The sequence below is a fragment of the Cydia splendana genome, chromosome 15, assembly GCF_910591565.1.
Source record: "Cydia splendana chromosome 15, ilCydSple1.2, whole genome shotgun sequence".
In the NCBI taxonomy this organism is placed as follows: Eukaryota; Metazoa; Arthropoda; class Insecta; order Lepidoptera; family Tortricidae; genus Cydia; species Cydia splendana.
The window spans coordinates 8,485,603-8,508,237 of NC_085974.1; the positions used below are offsets into that span (position 1 = coordinate 8,485,603).

Below are 22,635 nucleotides of genomic sequence, written 5' to 3' on the forward strand. Positions count from 1 at the left end.
TAGTTTTTATTTCCCTCATGTCGTTGATAGAAATTTTAACGTGTCAAAAAGAAATGTATTACTTATTATTCTGTTCTTTTATGTGTTTTTGTCTAGACTAAAATAGTAATAAATTATATCAATTGCCTTGGACTACTTGTATCTATGGCAATAAATAAGTAGGTATCGTCGTGTTAACTATTAGGAATTCTTAAGACTACTTTATTTGTAATGGAAAGATAAGGTAAGTACCCCTATTAACGAGGGGGTTAAGCAAGTTTTTCAAAAAGAGCCAAAAATTAAGCATAAACCGGCGGTGTATGGACCAAGACATACTTTTTTATGTTAGTTTGTTAATTAAAGTTTATATTATTTTAGTTTCTGGCCTTTTTTTAGAAAATTATAAAGGAAAAATTAATTATTAAAACCAAAATGTCGAAATCGCCTATTACCGTGGTAATGGAACACTGTTACCCAAATACCGCGAATATGGGTTCCTTTTTACGAGGGTGGATAACCCGTCGCATTTTTAGTTCCATAATTATGATAAATATTATTTATTTGACAATAATGGATAAAAAATTGTATATTTAATACCTACGCTTTTCATAAGACTTAATTAATGAATTTAAAATAAAAATAGTTGATCCTTTAACGCTAAAAACAACGTGGGTTACCCTTTATGAGCACGTGTAATGCTGTCGAAATTCTTGTTTAATTTATTACCTATCTACGTTAAATAAATAGATACTTAATTATTTCAACCGGACGCGGAGGGCAAATTGCGCCAAAACGTTCAAGCTATCAGAATTATATTCTACACAATATACAAGATCTATGTAAGTTAATGTTAATGTTGTATGTTTGTGTGTCTATTTTATTATTAAAATAACATAAAATATATTTTTCTACTCCAGCACTTCTATTTGTCGATTAAATGACTGCCAGTGCTATCTAAATCAACTACATTTGAAGCGCGGTGCGTAGGGGGCCGTGTCCTTTGTCTATATGAAAACAAATATCACAATAGCCAAGTGTTGTATTTAAAAAAAAAATGCTATCTTCTAGGCAAAGATCTAAAAACCAATATTTACTTTGACTTTATATATCATTTTATGTTTGCTGCCTTAGAAAAAATATTGTGTGCAACGGTACATAATTAGGTCTGAAAATTCTCGGGACTGTCTTCGGCCCTTGAATTTTAAGAATCCTTATTATGTACCTGGTATACAAAAGACTATCAAAAGTATTAGGTATTTTAAGAATCTATTAATATCAAAGCCATGAAAGTTTTGGGTGGGTCTGTATTAGGTTCTCATACAGCTTATTACCGAGTGATGTCTTTTCTAACCATCGTTAAACGGTTCAATTCAAATAATTTTAAAACTCATTTACGACTAGTAAAAATAAATAGTTATCTTGTTTTTTTTTAATACGATCAATATGGATGATTCCAAATATTACAAAACAATGGTTAAAATAAACTTTATAACCATACTTTTGTTTTTATATCAATACTTGAACGAGTTTCTCATACAAGGGTTTCTAAGAAAACGTCTGAGAAGGTGTCTAAAATTGTAATAAATATTAAGAGTTCTTGCATAGATTTCATACCTCGTTAATAGCTCTTTAGCTTTATAGGTGGCTAAATATTTCAATAACATTTAAAGTCAAAGAAATGTGCATTTATATATGAATATAAGATCGCTCGAATCTAAAATACCGTTTCCGTTATTACCGAGGTATACCTCGAAATTAGGTGTCACACAAAGAAAATGGAACCTAACACCGATGTTTTTAATTTCCTATTTTTTTCCTATTGGCGAGCAAATACCGTAAATAAAGTATTTGGGAATCATAAAGATAATAACTAAGAATCAATCTCAAGTCTTAGTCTTTTCAGAATATTTACCATTATTACGCTTATCACTAAATAGAATACGCGTTTACTTACTTGAGGTGTTGTGTGTTAGTATGGAGCAACCAAATCTTGCGCTCCTTATGCGCTAGTTTACGATTTTCGACTTTTTTGCGTGATGTTTTCGTAGTAGTGTTATACTTATTCGACAGTCAAAAGATAAGGCTTTATTTCTGTGTTCTTAGATTCAAATAAAGTTAATAAGCTTTCTTATTAAACGCTATTTTATACATACCGCGGTAATGAATGCCAATTTTAATGGGGTCGTTAATAGGGGTACTTACCTTAATATTTTGAAGTATGTACATTGACAATTACAGTTTATAAATGAATTATTTAGAGCTACCAATTGTAATAAGACGAGCTCACTCTCACAATATCGTGTCCCAGTTTGTTTTAACTTCGTGTGGGACTTTTTCTTCAAAATTCTTCAACGGAAGTCTGTCCGAAGGTTCGGATGAAAACATGGTCTCGCTTTGGTTTTTAGTTAGATAAAACCATCCCGGTATTACTAGTGAAAGTATTTATACCACCAAGTATTTTTAGACCTGTCCCCTTGCCAATACCTGTTACAGAAGTTGTGTAACAAGGTCGCCAGATGTCGCTAACAAGTCGGGGGGGCAAATGTCATTTGCTGAATTGAAATTCATCGGATCCCACGAATCCGCTTTGGCAACAGGTTATCTTTATTACTCTTGCTAAAGTTATGGGAATTATCTTCAGGTAATTTGAATACTTGTTGTAATTCAAAGGTCAAAACGTCTTAATTTGCTCTTTGCGAGTACATTAAACAATTTACTATTAATTATAGTACATCTATAAAATAGAGCAAGTTAATTTAACAGTGTCTTAAATCCAAATGAAACTTTATTTAGCCTTTCCTTGGAGTTAACCGAGTCTTGAAACCTCTTCTATAAATATAAAGCAAAAGTCTGAAATCATTGATATAACATATTATCATATATTCCTTTTACTTAATAGCGCCTCATGTCATTTATATTAACCGATACGAGAGAGATAAGATTTTTGCCCTAACATAACATAAACACAGCATATTGGAGCAAGCGTTATTTATCCAATCCACAGATTGGATAATCCCATATTTGTATGTAAATATCACAATATTGTACAAATGCAATTGGATAAAAGCCGAGAAAATATCAAGAGCAAGGGCGAGGGGTCATTGAGAAGGGTAAACTTATTTGTTTTGTTTCCCTTTGCGATATCAGAGAATCAATAAGTTAGAAAGAGAGGAAACGAGGAGAACACGCCTGGATTCAATAATAATCATATAGCCATAGGCTTAATGTAAATCATAGTGCCCTTGAACTCAATCAAGTCGTGAGTCATGCGTTGTACAGGAAACACATTATACCTGTTGAGTATTCGCTTCAGTATTAACACGATATCAGTACTTATACTTTTTATCCAACAGGCAATGGAAAGGGGGGTAATGTGTTTATCAGTTTATGTATGTAGGTATTTTTGTTCCTTGGTGGCGCACTCGAAACCAAACGCGTGGACAATTTTGATGATTTTTAAGTCAATCGATTTGTTTTTATTGTCTATATGTCACTGAAGGCATGACAATTAAACAATATAGCGACAGTTAGACGTTGTTCAAACTATGCCTTTTTAAAGCTTAGACTACAAATGTGGCTGTGTAATAACACTAATAACTTGTATTTTTTATTATTTAGTTAGTGATAACGTCTAATCTTTATACTTTTATCTCAAAACTCCCTCGAACATCTATAAAAAAAATGTTCTTTTAATTATTAAAAGTAAAGACAGCAATAAAATTATATTTTCGTCATAAAGTAATCATAATCATAATCATTTATTGCATCCATGGTTTACAAAGGTGTTAAAAAAAATATATTGGGTACAGCATGGACCCTACAAGGGCGTGGCAATTACGCATAAATTGTTAAGTACCGGGAATTGAATTCTTGTTTAATACATTAAGCAACGGGATAACTAGTTTTCGTGCTTGGGACCGTTGCGCGTGTAATCCCTTGGAAAATTACATAAGTTTCTGAAACTGCTCTGACCATTATTTTCTTGAGACTGCAACTTTGAGATATACATAAAGTTTTACTCTGACAAACTGACGAGACGGTTTAAGCTGCGGTTACGTATGGCTTTATCATTGCGAAAATTCCTCTCACATTTTAAACGACGCATTAGTCAAAAGGAAAGGTTATTATTTAAGCATTCTATTTAAATAGCTCGTCCATTTAACGAAGTGCGTGCCTGATATTTTTATCGTGTAACAGGTGGGTGGCTGTACCGTTTGGTAGTGTTGGTTAAGACTCGAGTCCTTTGAGTCCTCTGCTTCAAGACTCGACTTTTGAGACTATTATAATTAAGTCTAAACTCGAGTTCTTTTCAACTTGCTAGAGACTCGAGTCTTTTGTAGGGACTTGAGTCCCTTTCAGAGAACTCTTGATTTTTGTTACAAAAAAAATTAAAACGCATGGTCTTTATGTAAAAGTCGTGAATTAGGTACACAAATCATACAATAACGCCTAATTTCTTTAAGTACTGTTATTTAGGAAAAAAATATAAAATTGTTAACGGAGTCTTTATTCGGAGACTCGAGACCTTTGGAGTTGCTCTTAAAAAAGACTTAAAAAAGGACTCGACTCGGGACTTAAAAGACGCAGAAGTTTTTTAAGCGCCGAGTCTTGTAAAAACGATCTGAGTTCTTCAAATTCAGACTCAGTGGACTCGAGTTCTTACCAACACTACCCGTTAGTAACATTTACCTGACGGACTGTCTTTCTTATGCTTAGGCTAAGCAATCTAAGCATGCTGCGTTTTCCGACCAGTAGGCGCGTACTCGCCCCAAAATAAATTTCAACTTTCTTAGCATATTCTTTTTGGCACATTACTAAGTACATATGTTTAATTACTGGTTACCTACTCGTAGTTTCTCTTGTGATCACAATCGTATATGGACGCGTTATGCCTTAGCTATATGAATGTACGAATAATCTGCAAAACCCTTCACCAATACCTTGTAAAAGTTCACTGTTTTTAAACACAATCGACAAGTTACCGTCTCAAAACTCGAACTGTTGGCAGAGTAATCAAAGTGGATCCAAGTTCGCAGCTGATTTAACAAATCCTGCGCCCGCCCGGTGCCACAGCCGAGCCGTCCCGCAAACACAGCCCTCGAAACGGCTTCTCGACGATTGGCTGGCCCTATTACCATCGCTTACAGAATCAAATGTTTATTTACATATTATTTTATTATTATTCAGAGCCCACTGTGTCTCACTGCTGAGCAAAGGCCTCTCTTCCACTCGTCTCTGTTTAGTGCTATATCTGGCCAGCCTCTCAAGAAGGAGTCCAAGTTATTCCGCCATCGCCGACGAATCCTGCCGGCTCCCGGTTAGACTCGTGGGGCTCCCACTTTGTGGTTAACTTGGCCCACAAGTCGTCCGGCATTCGGCAGACATGACCATCCCAGGCCTATTTTAAGAGTCAAATGTAAACTAGGAAAACGTTGAACAGGGGATTTTTAACAAGTATGTGCAACCGCAGCATTTCTGGTTTTTATGAACCTTCTATTCGCCCGTGTTTTGTCAGTGATTGAACTATTATCCCTGGAATATTTTCATTGGCCTTTTTGCCTGTTGCCTTAAAGGACTTAACATCACTTCAGACGGAGGAAGCCAATATTTTATAATTTGGAGAATGTAAATGTTGAGAAATGTTTCTACCTGTCGTGCTCTTTCTCACAAAATATTGCAAGTTGTTTCTAGTTACTAAATATAAAAACTTCTAGTTACTAAATAAGTAAATAAAAAAACCTACTGTAATTAGGACGTTCCTAAGATCAAAAACTAATTCTCCACATCAAATGAAGGAAAATAACTTCATTATCAAATCGTTATTTATACAATTTTATCTACAGAAAGTTCTAAATTAAATTTCATTGTAAGAATCAACGTTGATTACTGTGTGGGTTGTTGAATACTTGTAAGGCTTTTAGGGCGCGGATAAGGTCACGTAGGTTCGGCGATGAATGACGCGAACGGAACAAGGAAATATCGTATAATGAAGAACTTGTCCTATGAATACTGGTATTTGTCGGTAATATATATGTATGTATGTATATACTTTATTGTACATAGAAATAAAATCACGAGAAACACAGTTACAGAGTGATATGTGTTTAGAAAAAAATAGAAACTAAGTAAACTTGAGGTGGTGTATAATACACCGTGTATTCAAATAGGTTAAGTTAATTTAAATGTATAGTATTTATTCAGAAGAAGATTAATAATAATGCGACGTTTCATGTACAAGTTGTTGTCCCGGCCTTACTGCCTGAAATCTGTACTTTTATTCCCTTTCACCTCTGCTGCATTCTGCTTTGTTTTTCTGCTTTATTAAATAATTCTGTGGTGCCTTGACTTCTAAGTATGGGATGAAAGTTAATTCAAGAATAAATTCAGTGTATTCTCCGTATCTTTTGCCAGCTAGCCGGTTGCATTGTTGCAGGCATAAAGTAACCTAACCCAGAGGACAACCAGGCATTTTTGAGATTAGTCCGCTTTGTATGTTACAAAATAATGTAAACCTAACTCAAAGAAAAAAATATTTATTATTTCTACGGTCACATCCAGCTACTCGTATTTACGTGTGTGTGCATGTAGGAATAAAGTTACTACATGTGTAGCAGTCACTTAAGCCTCAACCCCTCGAGATTTTATCGAGTTTGTATGAACTCTCACGCTAAAAGCCCATGTTCTTATGGTATTAGATGTGATGTATTTACCATTGAAGACATTCGAATGATCGTTTATCTTACGTATTTGCGATTACGATACAAAATGCCCTGATCATGTAACCTGGGCGTTTTGTATCTTTAATTAGTTTTACTAAAGTCTAGTGAGTCAATATTTACGTGTCGTCTAGAGGTAGTGTTTTTTCGTCCTTCACTCTATGCTTGTTGCTGTCTTATATTTAAAAATATGGCATTTATTAAAGTTGGTTGGATCCTTTAAACGGGCTAATTATAGGCAATTTAGGCTCGACGTTAGATTACTATATAAGTATTCATATTCACCTACTGTAAAAAATCTCGCATAAATATATATTAAAAACTAGAATTTTAAAGTCGCCCCTGCATTTGAAAGTATGCATTCAATTGTAGTAGGTACTATTATTTATTCTGTGCCCTAACATCTGATTACAGCATCCTCATTCCTCGGTTCTTTTAACAAAAGTTAAAAGTAGTCAGGAAAATTAACTTATAATTAATGTTAATAATGTTGCAAGGATTTCTAAGTTCTTCGCGATTGGCAAAAAAATCTATAGGTACCTACATAACATATTGCGACATTTTATAACTTAATTTGGTAGTCACTTAGAACTATGAAGGGACGTGATAATAAGGACTCCATAAAGGTCTGCTTTTATAATCCATTAACACTCATTGCTTCATCTGTAACTGAAAAACAAACATCTTATTAGATCCGTCAACAATATCCTTATCATTCACTCGCAATTTTTTTTCCACTTCCTATTTACTGCGACAGAGTTATATCTCGCACCGTACGCTCGACTGAATAGTAACTTTTTCACAGCAATTACTTCCCCTGTTTTGGCGAGGCTGTATCATGTGGCGCATCGATTTGTCCGACCACACGCGGCACTGACAGCCGGCTCATATTATTTGTCCGGCGAAGTTTTATTAAACGGAGTCTTGCTTTTTCCTGACTGGGGAAATTCCCTTGACGACAGTTGGGAATTCGTTTATGTGACACCTGCCGCTTTACTCCGATACGTGGAATGGGGTTACTTTGATCAATTTCAAAATTAATATTTATTTATCTCCCCGAATATGGAATTGAAAAAAAAATAAAAAAAATTACAATATCGGTTTTTGCTCCTCTATCGATTTCACCAATAATATATATTTAAATACTAATGTGTCCTTTGAAAAAAAATTCTAAAGTGGTGATCAACTTTAAACTTAATTTGGGGTTACTTTGATACCCCCCTTTTTTTCGACGGAATTCGATAGTAACCCCCTATAGGGACTAAAACTTCAAAACATTACAAAAAAATCCGTTCGCAGGTTTAGGATTTATAAGGATTTTATTGCCTTTGGGGTTACTTTGACAAAGAGAAAAAAGGTTGGCTTAGAAAAAATCAACTTTATTGCAAAAAAGTCTCATATTTTACTTATTTAAGGTAAGAAACATAATTGAACAATAAAAACCTATCAAAATTTATTAACAATATGTAATAACAATACGATGATGTGCGGATGCTTGGCATATCGACGGCCTGCCTTCGACCATTTCTGTCACAGCCCGGTTTAAAACTTTTTCAGGGTAGTTCCTAGATGCTCAGGCATTATTCTAAAACAATAATTCAAAAATCAGTTGAAAAACCTTCAATATCTAAATAATCTAAAAAAACTATATGTCGTCCGTTGTCATTGATCAGTGATCAAAGTAAACCCTTATAGGCGATCAATGACACCCCATGCCACAAAAACCGAGATACTAAAATGGCCGCCATGATTATGATTTGCAACAAGAATCGATGTTATAGGCCGATACATGCCTGATTCAATGGATTACATCAAATTTATGTATTTGCTATATAGAACATTGTACATTAGAAGTTATACAGGCTATTGAAAGTACACAAAACGGATACTTGCATATTTTGATTTTTTCCCATCGATCGACATGCTTGATCCCACGGACACAAATCACTAACTGACAGTGACGTTCAATCTTTGCCAACCGTAAAAAAAACAATCCACAGGGTGCGTTCAGAAAGCGTAATATTCGAGTTTGAACACGAAGTAAAGTTTTTATCAAAGTAAACCCAGGATTCAAAGTAACCCCATTCCACGGTACTTATTTTGATTCTATGAAATCTATTTATTCGTGATGCTAATATAAACGGTGAACATGCAAACCTTTTGACTATCGTCACAATTCATATTAACATTCAAGTAAATCTCTGTAAATGCAGTAAAAAGTAAATACCTACGTAATTATAAGTAAAAAACGGGCCTTATTTAGATGTATTTTAATTTAGATTAGTTTAGTTCTTAATTTTATTATAAAGTAATTTTATATAAGTATAGCTTCTAAAGTTGAATAGTAAAAAAAAAAGTAAAATCGTTTATATTTTTGTACAGTAGCCATCTGATGTATCGGAGCGGCCAAGGTGTTCACAAATATCTGAATACGCACTCTAACACCTTCACAATAGAGGCGCCCTATTATTTGTGAGCGCCTTTGCCGCTCCGATATATCTGATGGCGACTGTACTGTACCATACACAGGGGCGTATTTGGGCGTTTTCTAAAATAAATATTGAAAACCTGATTCTTTCAAATCTGGACGTTCTTGGGCTCATTCTACTCAGAATCGATAGCATTCTCCATCCCACCATTAAAAAAAGATGTCCCAAAATGTCCATTACATTACGTCACGTTTTAGTATGAAAAAAAAATTTCACTTGTATGTGCGTGACGTAGTGGAACGTACAATTTTCATACAAATTTTTGGGACATTTTATTTTATCATCATAATTGAATATGCTAGTGATTCTGAGTTGAAAGAACCCAAAAACACTAGGATCTGTGAGAATCATGTTTATGATATTTATTTTAGAAAACGCCCATTTACCCTAGGGCCATCCGGGCCATGGCCCGGGGCGCCAAACCCCAGGGGCGGCTTAAGCCGCCCCTGGCGGATTGCATTTTGTTTTTCTTCCTTGACTTCTGGGGCGGCGAAACGTATTGGTCCGGGGCGCCAAATTTCAAAATACGCCCCTAACCATACAGTACAGTAAAATAGTCTTGCTGGTCATTTTATGCAATTAGAGTTCAGCGGCATTGCTTAATGCATTTACGGTCGTAAATCATTATTTACCGCACAGGTTGGAATTAGAGTCCCAGTCCCACGGAACCGGGATTTATTGCGCATTGGCAGTTTACGGGCCGCCATTATTAAACTCGATACTGCGGTCAATTCAGCAGTCAGTCAACAATATCCTGCATATTTACGACTTGCAGAGGGTGTGGATTATTTATTTAATAACAAAAAAGAAATAGCAAACACAATAAAACTTAAGTTCCTACTAAGTACAAAAACGTATAGATATATAAAAAAAAACCACCAGGTCACCAGTAGCCTCAATTAGGCGCGCCAACAAATCTTTATACAGTCAGCAGCAGAAGTTGCTAAGCGGGCGAGGTGTTCAAAATTACCTTGGCACGCTCTTATTCTCTTAACAATAAAGTCGCGTCAAGATCATTTTGAACACCTCGCCTGCTTAGCAACTTCTGCTGCTGACTGTACATACAGCCGACGCGCACTTGCGCCCCTGGTTCTAAAGTTTCATAAAATACCTTAAAAATAGGAAGTCGTGAAAGCGAATGTTCCCGATCCATAGTCACTTAGCAAGACAGAAACAGTATTTTTAGAATGTAACACACACACCGTGTTAAAAGCATACGAGAATGGATAGGTGCTTCAAAGCTTTTAACAATAATAACGGAAACCCTTTCTTTAGAAGCTTTTAGGTTCATAGAATGAATATGCGAATGTAGCGCATAATGTGAAATTCAAATAGTATTATCCATCGACATCTCGATAGCAATTGATCTTCTTCTAGAGTCTGTTCGGAAACTGAAGAATCGCAGAATGTACTGGGCCCCATACATGTCACGACTCTTCTCTTTCCGCACAGACTCTACGCCATTCTATGTTTTAGTTATTTTTGACAAACACGTACGTCAAAGTGAAAGCTTGTGGAACATTTTGTGGATTCTTCTAGCGACCGATAAAGGAAATACTCGGCATTCGGCATGTAGGTAGGCAATTCATCACGGTGAGTTACACTTGGATGACCCGTGTCGACAAAAAAGCTTTATAAAAGTATACAAAGTTGTGGTTTTGCTAGACTGACGTATTTGTCAACCTTACCTATACTGCTAACAATGAGCTCAAATATCTATTGTTAAAAGCCCGAGAGTAGATATTCCGACTAGCGGTACAGGCAAATTCCTGCGGATTATTGCTCGTTATTCATTAATTTGGGGCTTTTCTCTTCTGTCTGGGTCGGATTATTATAGGAGTCATTTGCATGAATATTTCGACTGAATTAGAGCCTAGTTACGACTTGCTTTGTTAATTAGCAGAAATAATATCAACATCGAAACTGTTCGTTAACTTATTTGACAAAGAGTTATTTAATTTAGATGGGACACAAAACAATTACGTTGGATAGCTCCAGAATTTACAAATTCTCTTTTGTGCCCTTTGGAAGAATTTGTATTGTATTAGATAATGTTTGCGATGTAATCAGGAAACGTTTTAGAAGATTTATTTTCAATTTGCATAAGGTTCGTTCTCCTTTTCTACGCCGCTGGTATACCGAAATCATTAAACCAAACAAGAAAAGCATTTCAATTTTCTTTTAAATTTCGGTAAACAGGACGATAATGATATTGTTATGTATGATTTGGAAAACATTGATAAAATATACGATATGATGCCCCGATGCAGATGTAGTAATGTATGTTACTCCTACCTATTAGTGCACAACTTTATGATTTCATAAATTACGTATGATGGTTCTTCTGTTTGATAGCATGAGACTAAAAATACTTAAAAACGTCATTTAAATTTTACCTGTTTCACGATAAATAGAAACATGTCGTGCAAGTCACTAAAAATACGTGAGTTAAACCGTAAAATTAATTAAAGCTTAGCTTAAATAAATAAATAAATATTAGCTTAAATAAAAACATATTTATCGTTTTTCATCATGATTTTAACATATTGTCACCAGATGCCTCGTGTCGAAGTTGTTCGACGTGTGCTCCAAGTCCACGCCCGAGCAGATGGAGCACCTGGAGGAGATCCGCATCCCCTGGGGCAGTGGGATCGTCGGCTACGTCGCGGAGAGCGGCGAGCCCGTCAACATACCCGACGCTTACAAAGTAAGTGTGCACCAGCCTCGTGTTGACGCTGCTCGTGTGCTCCAAGTAGCCCGAGCAGATGGAGCAGTCGGAGGAGACCCGCATCCCCAGCCAGCATAACTGAGCATGTACAATTTCATTTAATATTATCATTGTGTTAAAACAATTGCAGTATTGAAAAACAGCATTGCCGACATCTACGTCTAAATAAGAAAATGTTAATAACCAAATATTTACTTCTGTGTTGGAGTATACAATCCCCGTTGTAGGTAGATAAACTATCTGTCACGTTCGAATACCTAAGTATAAAAGTGCGAGATTCGCGGATGTTTTATTCATAGCTAGAAACGATATAAATGCGACCATCATTGGTTTTCTGGACGGTGTCAGCCTCAGTTTACGACATCGGACATTCTATAGCAAGTATAAAATTGTTGATGGGTTAACAGCTTTGGGCGCCATTTTTAACAAAAGTTCTAATAACAGTATAAATTGAAACACGATCCCCTAGTCATCGTATCATCGAAAAAAATATGTAAAGGTATTTTTGTAAGGTATAGGAGAGGCAGGGGCAGACCAAGACGTAGCTATGTAGACCAAAAAAAATAAAAAGCTGGTGTCGTGTCATATCAAGAGGTCGAGGATATGGCGTACGAGAGGGAGAAATGGAAAATACTCCACCGACAAGAGGATACCTCTTAAATTGAAGAAGAGATTTACATATTTGAAGCTTCATTATATTCCTTTCTCATTTTCCTCCACTTCAATTTAATTAACAGACAGATGTATTGAGAACAAGCTCGGAGTATCTTTTTAATGAATGCCATGTGTTTCCTAATTAGGGGCGAGTGTCCTGATGTTATTTCAATTGAAATAGCTTATTAAAGCTAAGCTGAAAGACGTAAAGGTATTGAGACAAAGAGAATTTGTGAATAGATTTTTCTCGAATGAAGTTTTAGTATACTGTAATAGCGTGTTCGAAGGTTCTTTTCCAACACGTACATTACTTTAATTATTCTACAAAAGATGTAACCGAATGTTGTGAATAATTTAGATTTATTTTTGGAAAGTTAAAATAGGTATCAAGAGATTTCTCCTGCTCAACATTTATCGAAATCTCAAAGTACTCTTAAGCTTGATGAAAACATAGATCTTGAGACTGAAGCACTCCCATTTGTTTTAAAGAATTGTAAACCTAGAGAATAAAAAAGCAACAAAAGGTTCAAGCTCCATAAAAGTACGTACTTACTGGAAACACTTGAAACTCGCATTGTAGTATTTTTAATCACCGAAGTCTAAAACACATTCCGTACTCGGCAACCTCACTAAAGGGCCATTGAAAAAGCAATTTGAGCGCTATTTACTCGTTAACCAACCACGTCATAAGCAACCTTTTACCAGCCCGGACTAAAGCCAAATGCTTCCTGCCTAATTAGAAATTGTATTAAAATTTAATTTTCTTGCTGGAATGGCAAGTAACACGACAGGAAGGTTTCTCGTTCTGAGACCGCCGCGCGCCGTCCGACTAAGTATAAAATGAGAATTTAATTTTTATCTACTTAAACTTTTTTAACAAGGCAACAAAAACTTAGGTAAGCAATAAAATGCATGTTTAACAATACTTTTATTTTTCTGGCTCCTTTGTTTGACCGAGCTATTTATATTATAATAGTCTGATCGGAAGAATTCTATATAGAAAACGTTAGAAAGTACCTTAAATTCATAATTATGAATGAAGTATTAAATATTCAACGAATTTTAGAATCTATAAGGATCAATCACGGTGACTATAGAAATTGGCGAGTCATTAATGTGGTGACGTGCTCTGCTCCTAAAGTTTTTGTTTTCTTTCGTAAGAATGACTTCTTACTCGGAACCCGCCGTGAGTTCTCACTCACCGTGAACGGTTTTTATTGTTATATAAATTAATACGAAGTAGGTACAGTAATAAAATAAATTTAAAATGTGCAGATCTTCCTACTTATAAGGTGTGGCCGTGCCTTTAATACAGGTATAAGTAATAGGGGATATTACTGCAATGTTCTGCCGCCAGAGTGCAGCACTACCGACTCAGTAAATTCATAGACTAACTTATACATACTGTGCCTTAAACTGTTTTTTGACAAGTTTTCACAGAAAATAAAATATGACATTGATGCATCGAGGCGGTTTGTTAACAAGGGCCTACCGGTAAACGCGAAAATCGAAATTTAGTTATCTGCCTCTTTATCGCTCGAATATGCAAGAGTAATAGAGAAATTAGATAACGAAATTTCGATTTTCGTGTTTCGCGGTAGGCCATGTGATTGACGTGACGTGTGATGTGTCAATGTGGTTTGTTTACTGTATGTGCCACAAAGGTGCCACCTACGCAGAGCTTTGCCATATTCCCTATTACCGTAATTATTACAAGTAGGTACATTACGTTACCCCTCTATAGAACTAACATATTAACATATACGATTATAGTAAATTGTTATAATATATGCGTATAAAAATTAGTTACGAATGCGCACGCATACCATGTTATGATAAATTGCATTGTAAACGTAAGAAACGCTACGTTTAACATATGAATTTCAAATGTTGCAACGAAATATCACTCATGTTTTTCTTACACTGCTAGAACTTTCAATATCAAATGCACACGGAACCCGAGAGGTTTCCAGACATGAGCTGTTTTTCCAAGTACTTACTTCATCACAAAGTTTTCTCTAAACTAAAAATAACACGTCTGCTTGCAACACTGGAGGTCGTGAACATTTTATGTGATAGTTATGACATAATGTTATCTCGTTTTATACTCACGGACTGAATTTCTATTAGTTCGAGTTCTATTTGTGTCGATGTCTTTTGGCGCTAAATCAATATCTGAATGGACGTTAATAATCTAAAGCCTGACCAGTACGGTTACCATCAGTTTGTCACTGACGTAAACGCCGTCGAGAACGTAATTTACTTTCTATACATCTCGCTCGCACTCGCATATTAGTGCAAACGGGACGTATAGAAAGTAAATTACGTTCTCGACGGCGTTTATGTCAGTGAGAAACTGATGGTAACCGTACAGGCGGCTTAGCACGGTCGCGTTTTTATCCCTTGTCACCATGCCTGTCACGTTCTAACAAGTATGTAAGTGCGAAAGGGACGCGCATAGTGATAGTCGATAAAAATGGAACCGTGCTGAGCCTGCAGTACTACATATAATTATATATGATCATTGTCAAGATCATGTATAGGGTGTCAGTTCAGTATAGTATGAAAAAAATAGTTCCAGTGAAATTTCGCAACATGGCGCGTATAGTGCATAATAAAATAAATACATTAAATAAATAATAAATAAATAAATAAATAATTGTTTTTGGGTGTCATTCTGAATCCCTAACAACGTTTGTCATAAAGTCACTTGCCCTAACTGGTTTGTCTTAATGGACACATGCCCTAACGATCAATTGTCATAACGATTATTTTCCATAATGTAAGGTTCTGAAAAATGGTTAGGTTTTAGAATTTGCTGCCACAAAAGTGGGTTAGGTTAGGGTTAGAACTGCGACCCTCGCAAAAAAAGAAAATATGCTTAATAACATTAGGATAAGTAGGTAGTCAATAATTAGGGAAATCAAATATAGGGTTTTTAGTGTTAGGACTACTGATCATTATGACAAACAATATTAGGGAATGCAAAGATAGGAGAAAAGACTTTAGGGATTCAGATATAGATCCGTACTTTTTGTACCGAGACTGACTGAAAGCGAGAAGCGCCTTTTAAGGCCTTTATAAACTGCGCCTTTTGCAGCTACAAATGCTCTTTCTATAGCTGCGCGATTGCATCGCAACATCGGCGAAGGCGTAGGCGTATCACTGCCGTATTCGAACTTCAAGATATTCACAAGAGACGACACATACTAGATCCATTCTAGATACGTTATAGTTTAGATATCAACTAGTTCTCTTTTGCAGCGCAATTCGGGCAACCAATGTCACTTTTACGTTAGATAGAGTAAGATATCTATTAGATGTGAATTGGATCTCTAAGTCATATCCTGTGGAAATCGTTCAACAGTATCTCCAGAATCGCGCAAATGTCAATTTTGACAGGTTAGATCTTAAACATATCGTTATCGTATCTTGGTGATGTCTAATAGATGTCTATTTCAAAATCCGAATCGGGCCCACACTTTTTACCCCAAGTCCTTCGAGAATCGATACACAGATCAAAGGTACTTTATTCTCAGATGTTTTTTTATTATTTCCATAAATACTTCAAGGATAAGCCTTCGGAAATAAACACGCCCGAAGGGATGTTCCATGTAGTAGTGCTATTTGTTCCCCTTCAATTGCATAAAGGGGAATGCTTATAAATACACCAGCAGGGCGTCGACAAAGGCCGACAGTTTTTGTCGGCGCGTCTCGCTTGACATCGAGTCATAGAATACCTTTAACAGATTCAGCATTTTAATGGTTATAGAAGGCTGGGGAACACCATACACAAAGGCTCTTTCATTGCTCCTGTAAAATACTACGCAACATTTAGAATCATCGTAGGTTCTCAATTTTCTCAAGAGTCGTAAAACGTAGACGCAACTGAATTGAGTGGTGGCGCCCTCATACTATATTTAACATTTTCGACGCCGTGTCAAACACAAAAGCTGTCACGCGGACGCCACGTCATCGAAGTGTCAAATCTGAAATTGAACTTTATGCATATGCACGTAGGTCTATGTTGCTCTGTGGTCAGTGACCGATTAATCAGCCTTTGGCGTTGAACCTGCGGTGCGGATATATCGGTCATTGGCGTCCAAAAGGTTAAGTTGATTGTAGCGACCGACCGCGTGTCGCCTTGTATGCTCCATTTAAGTTAAGTGATCTGTGGTCGCGCGTGACATCAGACGAGACTTTGTATTTTTTCCGCTTCGCGCGTTAGATGATAACACCCGAAATACCAAAAAGGTTATTATTTTCTTTCCCATTTGTATTGTTTGAGCTTAAAACAAAAGAGACTCCAGAAAAAACATTTCACATTTTCCCCGTACAAAAACGTTTTGTTTATAATCTTTTATGAACGCTTCGCTCAATTCTGTCAGTATCTCTGAATAGTCGACACGACATAGTCGTACAGATGGGACTTTTCCAAGTTCAAGGTTCATGCAAATGCGGGGAATCAAAGTTGGCGAAATCCAGATGCCTTAATGTTAGCCCCGAAGGCTTTATCTGTTTCGAGACGTGAAATATATTACGAGGAAAGGAAAAAATGAAACGGTAATGCCTCTTTACGACTGGCCATTAAACAATGACAAAGCCGGGAGCTTACATTGCTCCGTCTATTACGGTAACTGTTGCGATCATCTCCCTAATGAAAGGAAAGCCTAACTTTTTCACATGTTAACATTAAACATATTACGTATCGTTAATGACATATGAGCTCGTTTGTCGGATTAATGGCTTCCATCAAAAAAACGTGACGTACGCGTTAATAAGAGATATAGCTGGCTTGTTATATTGAAGCCGTTAAATTCAGATGATGTGATTATGACAAAAATGCGTAGGAAAATGTAATATCTGTGTAGCGATGAATCATATTTCGAGTAGGCAGGCCCCTATTTCATCACGGTGACAGGTGCGACAATTGTCGACATTACTGTTACTGACGTCACATGCCTCCATAGACTACGGTAACCGCTTACCATGGGCGGTGTGCTTGTTTGCCACCAACATCTTAATAAATAAAAAAACTCCATTATATCGCCAATAAATAAATAAGTACTTATTTTGCGAGGCTAATGACGATTTTCACAAGTAACACGACAATTGACACGAAATTCCGACACAGAACTCATTTCCTTAAGTAACTTAAAGTTCTTTTAAATCTTGTGACAATTGTCATCATCATCATCATACACTTCGCAAGAGAAATACCTGTTTTTAACCGATATAATAAAGTTTTTTTTTAATAATACAATGATGGTGGCAAACAGGAATACGGCCCGCCCGATGGTAAGCGGTAACCGTAGCTCATGGATGACTGTGATGTCTTATGGCTGGCCACCAAAATTGGTGTGGAACGGATGTACTTTTAGCTACTTGTAGCAAAGCGACGAAATCGCGGAGTGAGCCACGCCTGGCAACAGTGATATTTTATAATCGTCGCACCTGTCAACGCGGTGAAATAGGGGCCTGGCCTGGACTATTTTTGTGTCTACTGTCTAGTCGTAAACTATATTTTTATTACAATTCGAGAGAGTCCTTTCCCTGGATCCTAACATTGTACGGTAGTGGTTAACCTTGTAGTTTATATTACCTTTTTAAATTACTATAAAATCATGAATACCGTAAAACGGGGTGAAAAGACACGATTTTCAACTTCAAGGACGATTTTCGCCAAAAATCCAAATGATAAAAGTAAAAACTTTGATATCATTTTTTGAGTCCTGGTTAGTTCTTCAATTTTGCATTTGTGAAATAAATTTTTACCTACCCAATTCAGAGAAAATCAAAGAAAACTACCTGTTTTCTCCATATCCTTAAAACGGGGTCGATAGACACAAGAAAGGGGTGAATAGAAATATTAAGTTTTAGTTGTCATAGTCATCGAATTTGGTCATTATTATGTTGATACTCTATTGGCAAATGGTATATATATATATCTGTTAAACAGCTATTTGACACAAAATCATTTTTTCGTGTCTTTTAACCCCCAAGGCGTGTCTTTACACCCCTTTTTTGTATCTAATCACCCCCTATGGCGTAACTACTCACCCCATATGCGTGTCCACTGACCCCTTTATCACGTAAAATTGCTTGTTATTAGTTTTTTGCAAATAAAATGCTTCATTATAGAGAAAATTTGTGATATTATTTATTATTTAGGTACTACAGATACTATATTACCAGGTTAGCTAACTTTTACTTAGTTAATGTCAAAACATTTACCGCTAGAACAAAGTTCAGACAGGCTTCATTTCTTACCTCGGCGAGACCTTACTTTAGAGTCAAAAAAATCTAAGTTTTAGGCAGTTTGATTAAGTTCCTTTGGGATCAATGTAGAGAATAAATAGTCTACTATATATGCATTCCAAAAAATCTAATTTTAGAGATGTACGTTTTTAAATATAACAACTTGAAAGAAAATGTTCAAAATTTCTCTATTCACCCCGCGATTTCTGTTGACCCCGTTTTACGGTATAACATAACTTGAGTATGATATGGTGTTTTATGCAACGCGCGTTGTCCGAGCAAAGGTCTCGAGCTTTAGTCATTTATCGTAAAAATTCTAAGCATGTGGGCTGCGTAAACTTTCGTTCCGACATTTTTGCGAGCTTATGGAACAGTTTATAATATTTCGCGTACCGCATGCGTGCGTTTTATGTTACGATTGGCTGAAAATAGGAATCTTTTTACCGACTTCCGGAAGAATCGGAGGTTCTTCTCGACTATCAATTTTGTAACTGGATTGAATGTCTTATAGCACAAAATTCTGTCGTTTGAAATCAGTTTGAATTTGAGTTGCTATAGTCTACAGCTCATAGGGCATTAGTATGTATAGTGTAGAATTACATAGAAAGGTCTACATCTACAAACTTACTGCTTTATTACTTTTACTAGCACTGCTATAAATTCGAGTTTCTTCAGCCCTGTGGCAGCAAAATCTGTTGTTTATTCAGTCCATATGTCAGTCGGACCGCCATTAGCTGTGATCCTTCTGGCTGAGCTATTCGCTACACGCACCTGGCCGACTATCGCCCACTGCCTTCTAAAACAGGCGTAACTCGGGCTCAATGACCTACCAGTGTAACTAGATCTTGAGATCCGTTTAATTTGATAGAGCACTTTGTATTGGTATGTCTGAGCCCTAGACTGACTCGTGTGCTGCAAGCGTTTGGAATGTGCTCCCGTGCTCCATCTCGGCGGACACTGGATATTTGAAGCTTTTGAGATTAGCCATCATTATCTGGCTGTGTTTTTATTTTTGAAATGTAGCCAGTATTCTTTTTTACTTCAATTTGATTGACAAGATCCTAAAAATTGTTCTATAGTTCAATATTTGGCTTATCTTCAATTTTTACTAGGTACTTATCATTTTATAAGCATTAGCCCAAAAAATATGAGTCGTTTGTTTCGGTGTTAATATTAATGGCTAAAACATATCAGCTTTCAGGGTAGAATTTTCCAAACATTAATTACAAAATAATGACGCCGAGCGAACTTTTCACTTAGCCGCTTAGAAATTTATGTACATACTCATGTTTGCGGATTCTAGATTGTGTTCCAAAGATCTCGCAATTTTAAGCATACCTCAATTAGCCAAAATTTGAGCTAACACATGTTTTGGCGATTTTGTACTTAGGTACCTACCTATCTTTGATATGAAGCACTTTGTCACTATTCAGTTGCATGAGTTTATTCCACACCCTTTTATAATTTTGCATGCCTTGTTTATCTCTGCAATAACACATATTATTATTAATATTGTTTACAACCCAGATTGAAAGATGGAGCTATACAAGTCTTTGAACTTCTAATAACTTTCGACGCACACACGAGATTTCCTATGACCTTTTTATGCAACCTTTAAAACGCCTTAATGAAAGTGTATACGAGTTTATTTATTTTATCTCAATCCAAGTTTGACCCCATCTTAGACCTAAGATGTCAGAGTTAATATACTTAATATACTTTTACAGTACATATGGTCCTATTTTCCCGCACTAGTGCGTAAAATAGCACTTTTCGTGCGTATGTCAAAAGTTTAAAGGGCCATATGTACTGTAAAACGTTGTACGATACACGCGCGAATAGGTAATTCGCAACTCGTGTCGATTTAAAACACTCAATTTCCTCTTTTCCGCCCTTGTATCGTAAATAACTATTTATGCAACTTTTAAAACGCCGTAATGAAAGTGTATACGAGTAATTATATATTTTATCTCAATCCAAGTTTGACCCCATTTTAGAGCTAAGATGTCTGAGTTACTATGCAAGAATTATTATATTATAGGAGCAACGGAATAGTGAGGGTGACCGCTATGTATGCGCCATCTAGTGATCAGTGTTACCAAAACATAACGTTCATTATACTGCCATTATATCGCGACGTTTTGATTTATCGTGTAGGCTTTGTCATGCAAAAAGTTAACAAGCTGCTCATTACTGATAAACTGAAATATTGCGGTTTTATGTATTGGCGCATTTAAGCGTCACCTTCGGTATTTAAAAGGTCAAATGCCTTATAATATATTAAACTTATTTAAAATAAGTTTTTGGCAAAAATTTCATTTTTGGTACAAGCTTTTATCGCTGACTGTACTTTTCTTACGACAGACAACTAATACTCATCGAGACAATTCTAAAAACCCCTAACACAATTAGGTTGCGTTGTTTCATCACGGAGTTCCTATGGCCACCTCCTGTCTCCATCATCAGATCAGTTTGACAGTACCATATTATTGTATTGTCATCAGAACTACATACAGCTGCCAATTTTCATGACGCTACGATCCTTGGAAGATGGTTAAATTAGTTACTTTAGATTCCATTACATAGTTAAGTAGTTACATACAGGTCGACCTAATAAAAGCTTGTTAATGAAATGAATGTAACATGCGAGTAAATGAGATATTTACAAAACATAAGTATCTGCAATTCAAAAGCAGTGCTATTATGTGCGGCTAGTTAATACGAATAAAGGGTAAAGTACCGAAGTTTTGCGGCGTTTACTGTATTCATATTATTCATAGCATTTTTATTTTAAGCTTGGCAGTATCAAAACGAGCCATATTACTCGTTTAATACGAAACCCTCTATAATATCTAGTGTTCATTAAGCCGCGAGAGCCGTACTTTGTGGACAAACCTTTATTGCGTGTCTGCATTGTGTTTCGGCTTAAAAGGAGTTGGCAACATCTTATGGTAAATCTTATAAATTATAACCATTCAAGAATATTGTCCGTGCAATCTGGCCCTTAGGTAAAAAAGTTTGGAGACCCCTGGTATCACTACACCTTATAAAACAAAGTCCCCCGCCGCGTCAGTATGTTTGTGTGTTTGTATGTTCGCGATAAACTCAAACACTACTGAACGGATTTTCACGCGGTTTTCACCTATCGATAGAGTGATTCCTGAGGAAGGTATAATTTATTAATTAGTCAACCCGTGCGAAGCCGGGGCGGGTCGCTAGTATAGAATATATAATGGCCGCCTCAAACTCATGCTAAAAATAGTAGACCGTCTTAACTCATAAATATCAGGATCTCATTTCTCAGTACTTTGAAGTTATCATTGTATTAACCCGGGAATATTAAAAACTAATTTGTCATGTCCGTATAAACATTTATTCCGCCCCCGTTTGCTGGCCGATCTGAGCTTTATCCGAGTGGAAGAACACTACTAGTGGTTCAATTTACAGAATATAGCGATAGCATTTTCAAATCAATCAATCAATCAAAGCAATTATTTTCAGGCTACTATGGCCCATAGAAACATACCTTACAAACTAACATATATGTATATGTCGTTGTCAGATCGTATAATCCGCCGTATTACATTACGGCTAGCCGTTTTCAAAAACAGGGGCGTTTTGAAATGCGGCGGTTCGACGATTAGCCGAATTGTCATTGCGATACGTTCTTCAATAAGGCGGCCAACGTTTAGCCGCATCGTACTACTATTTAAATTGTAGAGTGACCAGTTCTTTCGGTCGCCTACGTAACCGGAGTTTGACAATGTTTGCAATTTAATTTATTTTTACCATGGTCCCACCGCACTACATG

The 22,635-nt window shown here is 36.3% G+C and overlaps 1 protein-coding gene across 9 annotated transcripts in view; it reads left to right on the forward strand.

The window, feature by feature from the left end:
• LOC134797521 (dual 3',5'-cyclic-AMP and -GMP phosphodiesterase 11-like) overlaps positions 1 to 22,635 on the forward strand; it is a 251,840-nt gene that overhangs the window by 172,758 nt on the left and 56,447 nt on the right. For all 9 annotated transcript variants that reach the window (XM_063769772.1, XM_063769774.1, XM_063769773.1 and 6 more), the window contains exon 7: positions 11,741 to 11,891. In XM_063769772.1, coding sequence (XP_063625842.1) covers positions 11,741 to 11,891 — 151 coding nt within the window. The remainder of the gene's footprint in view (positions 1 to 11,740; positions 11,892 to 22,635) is intronic.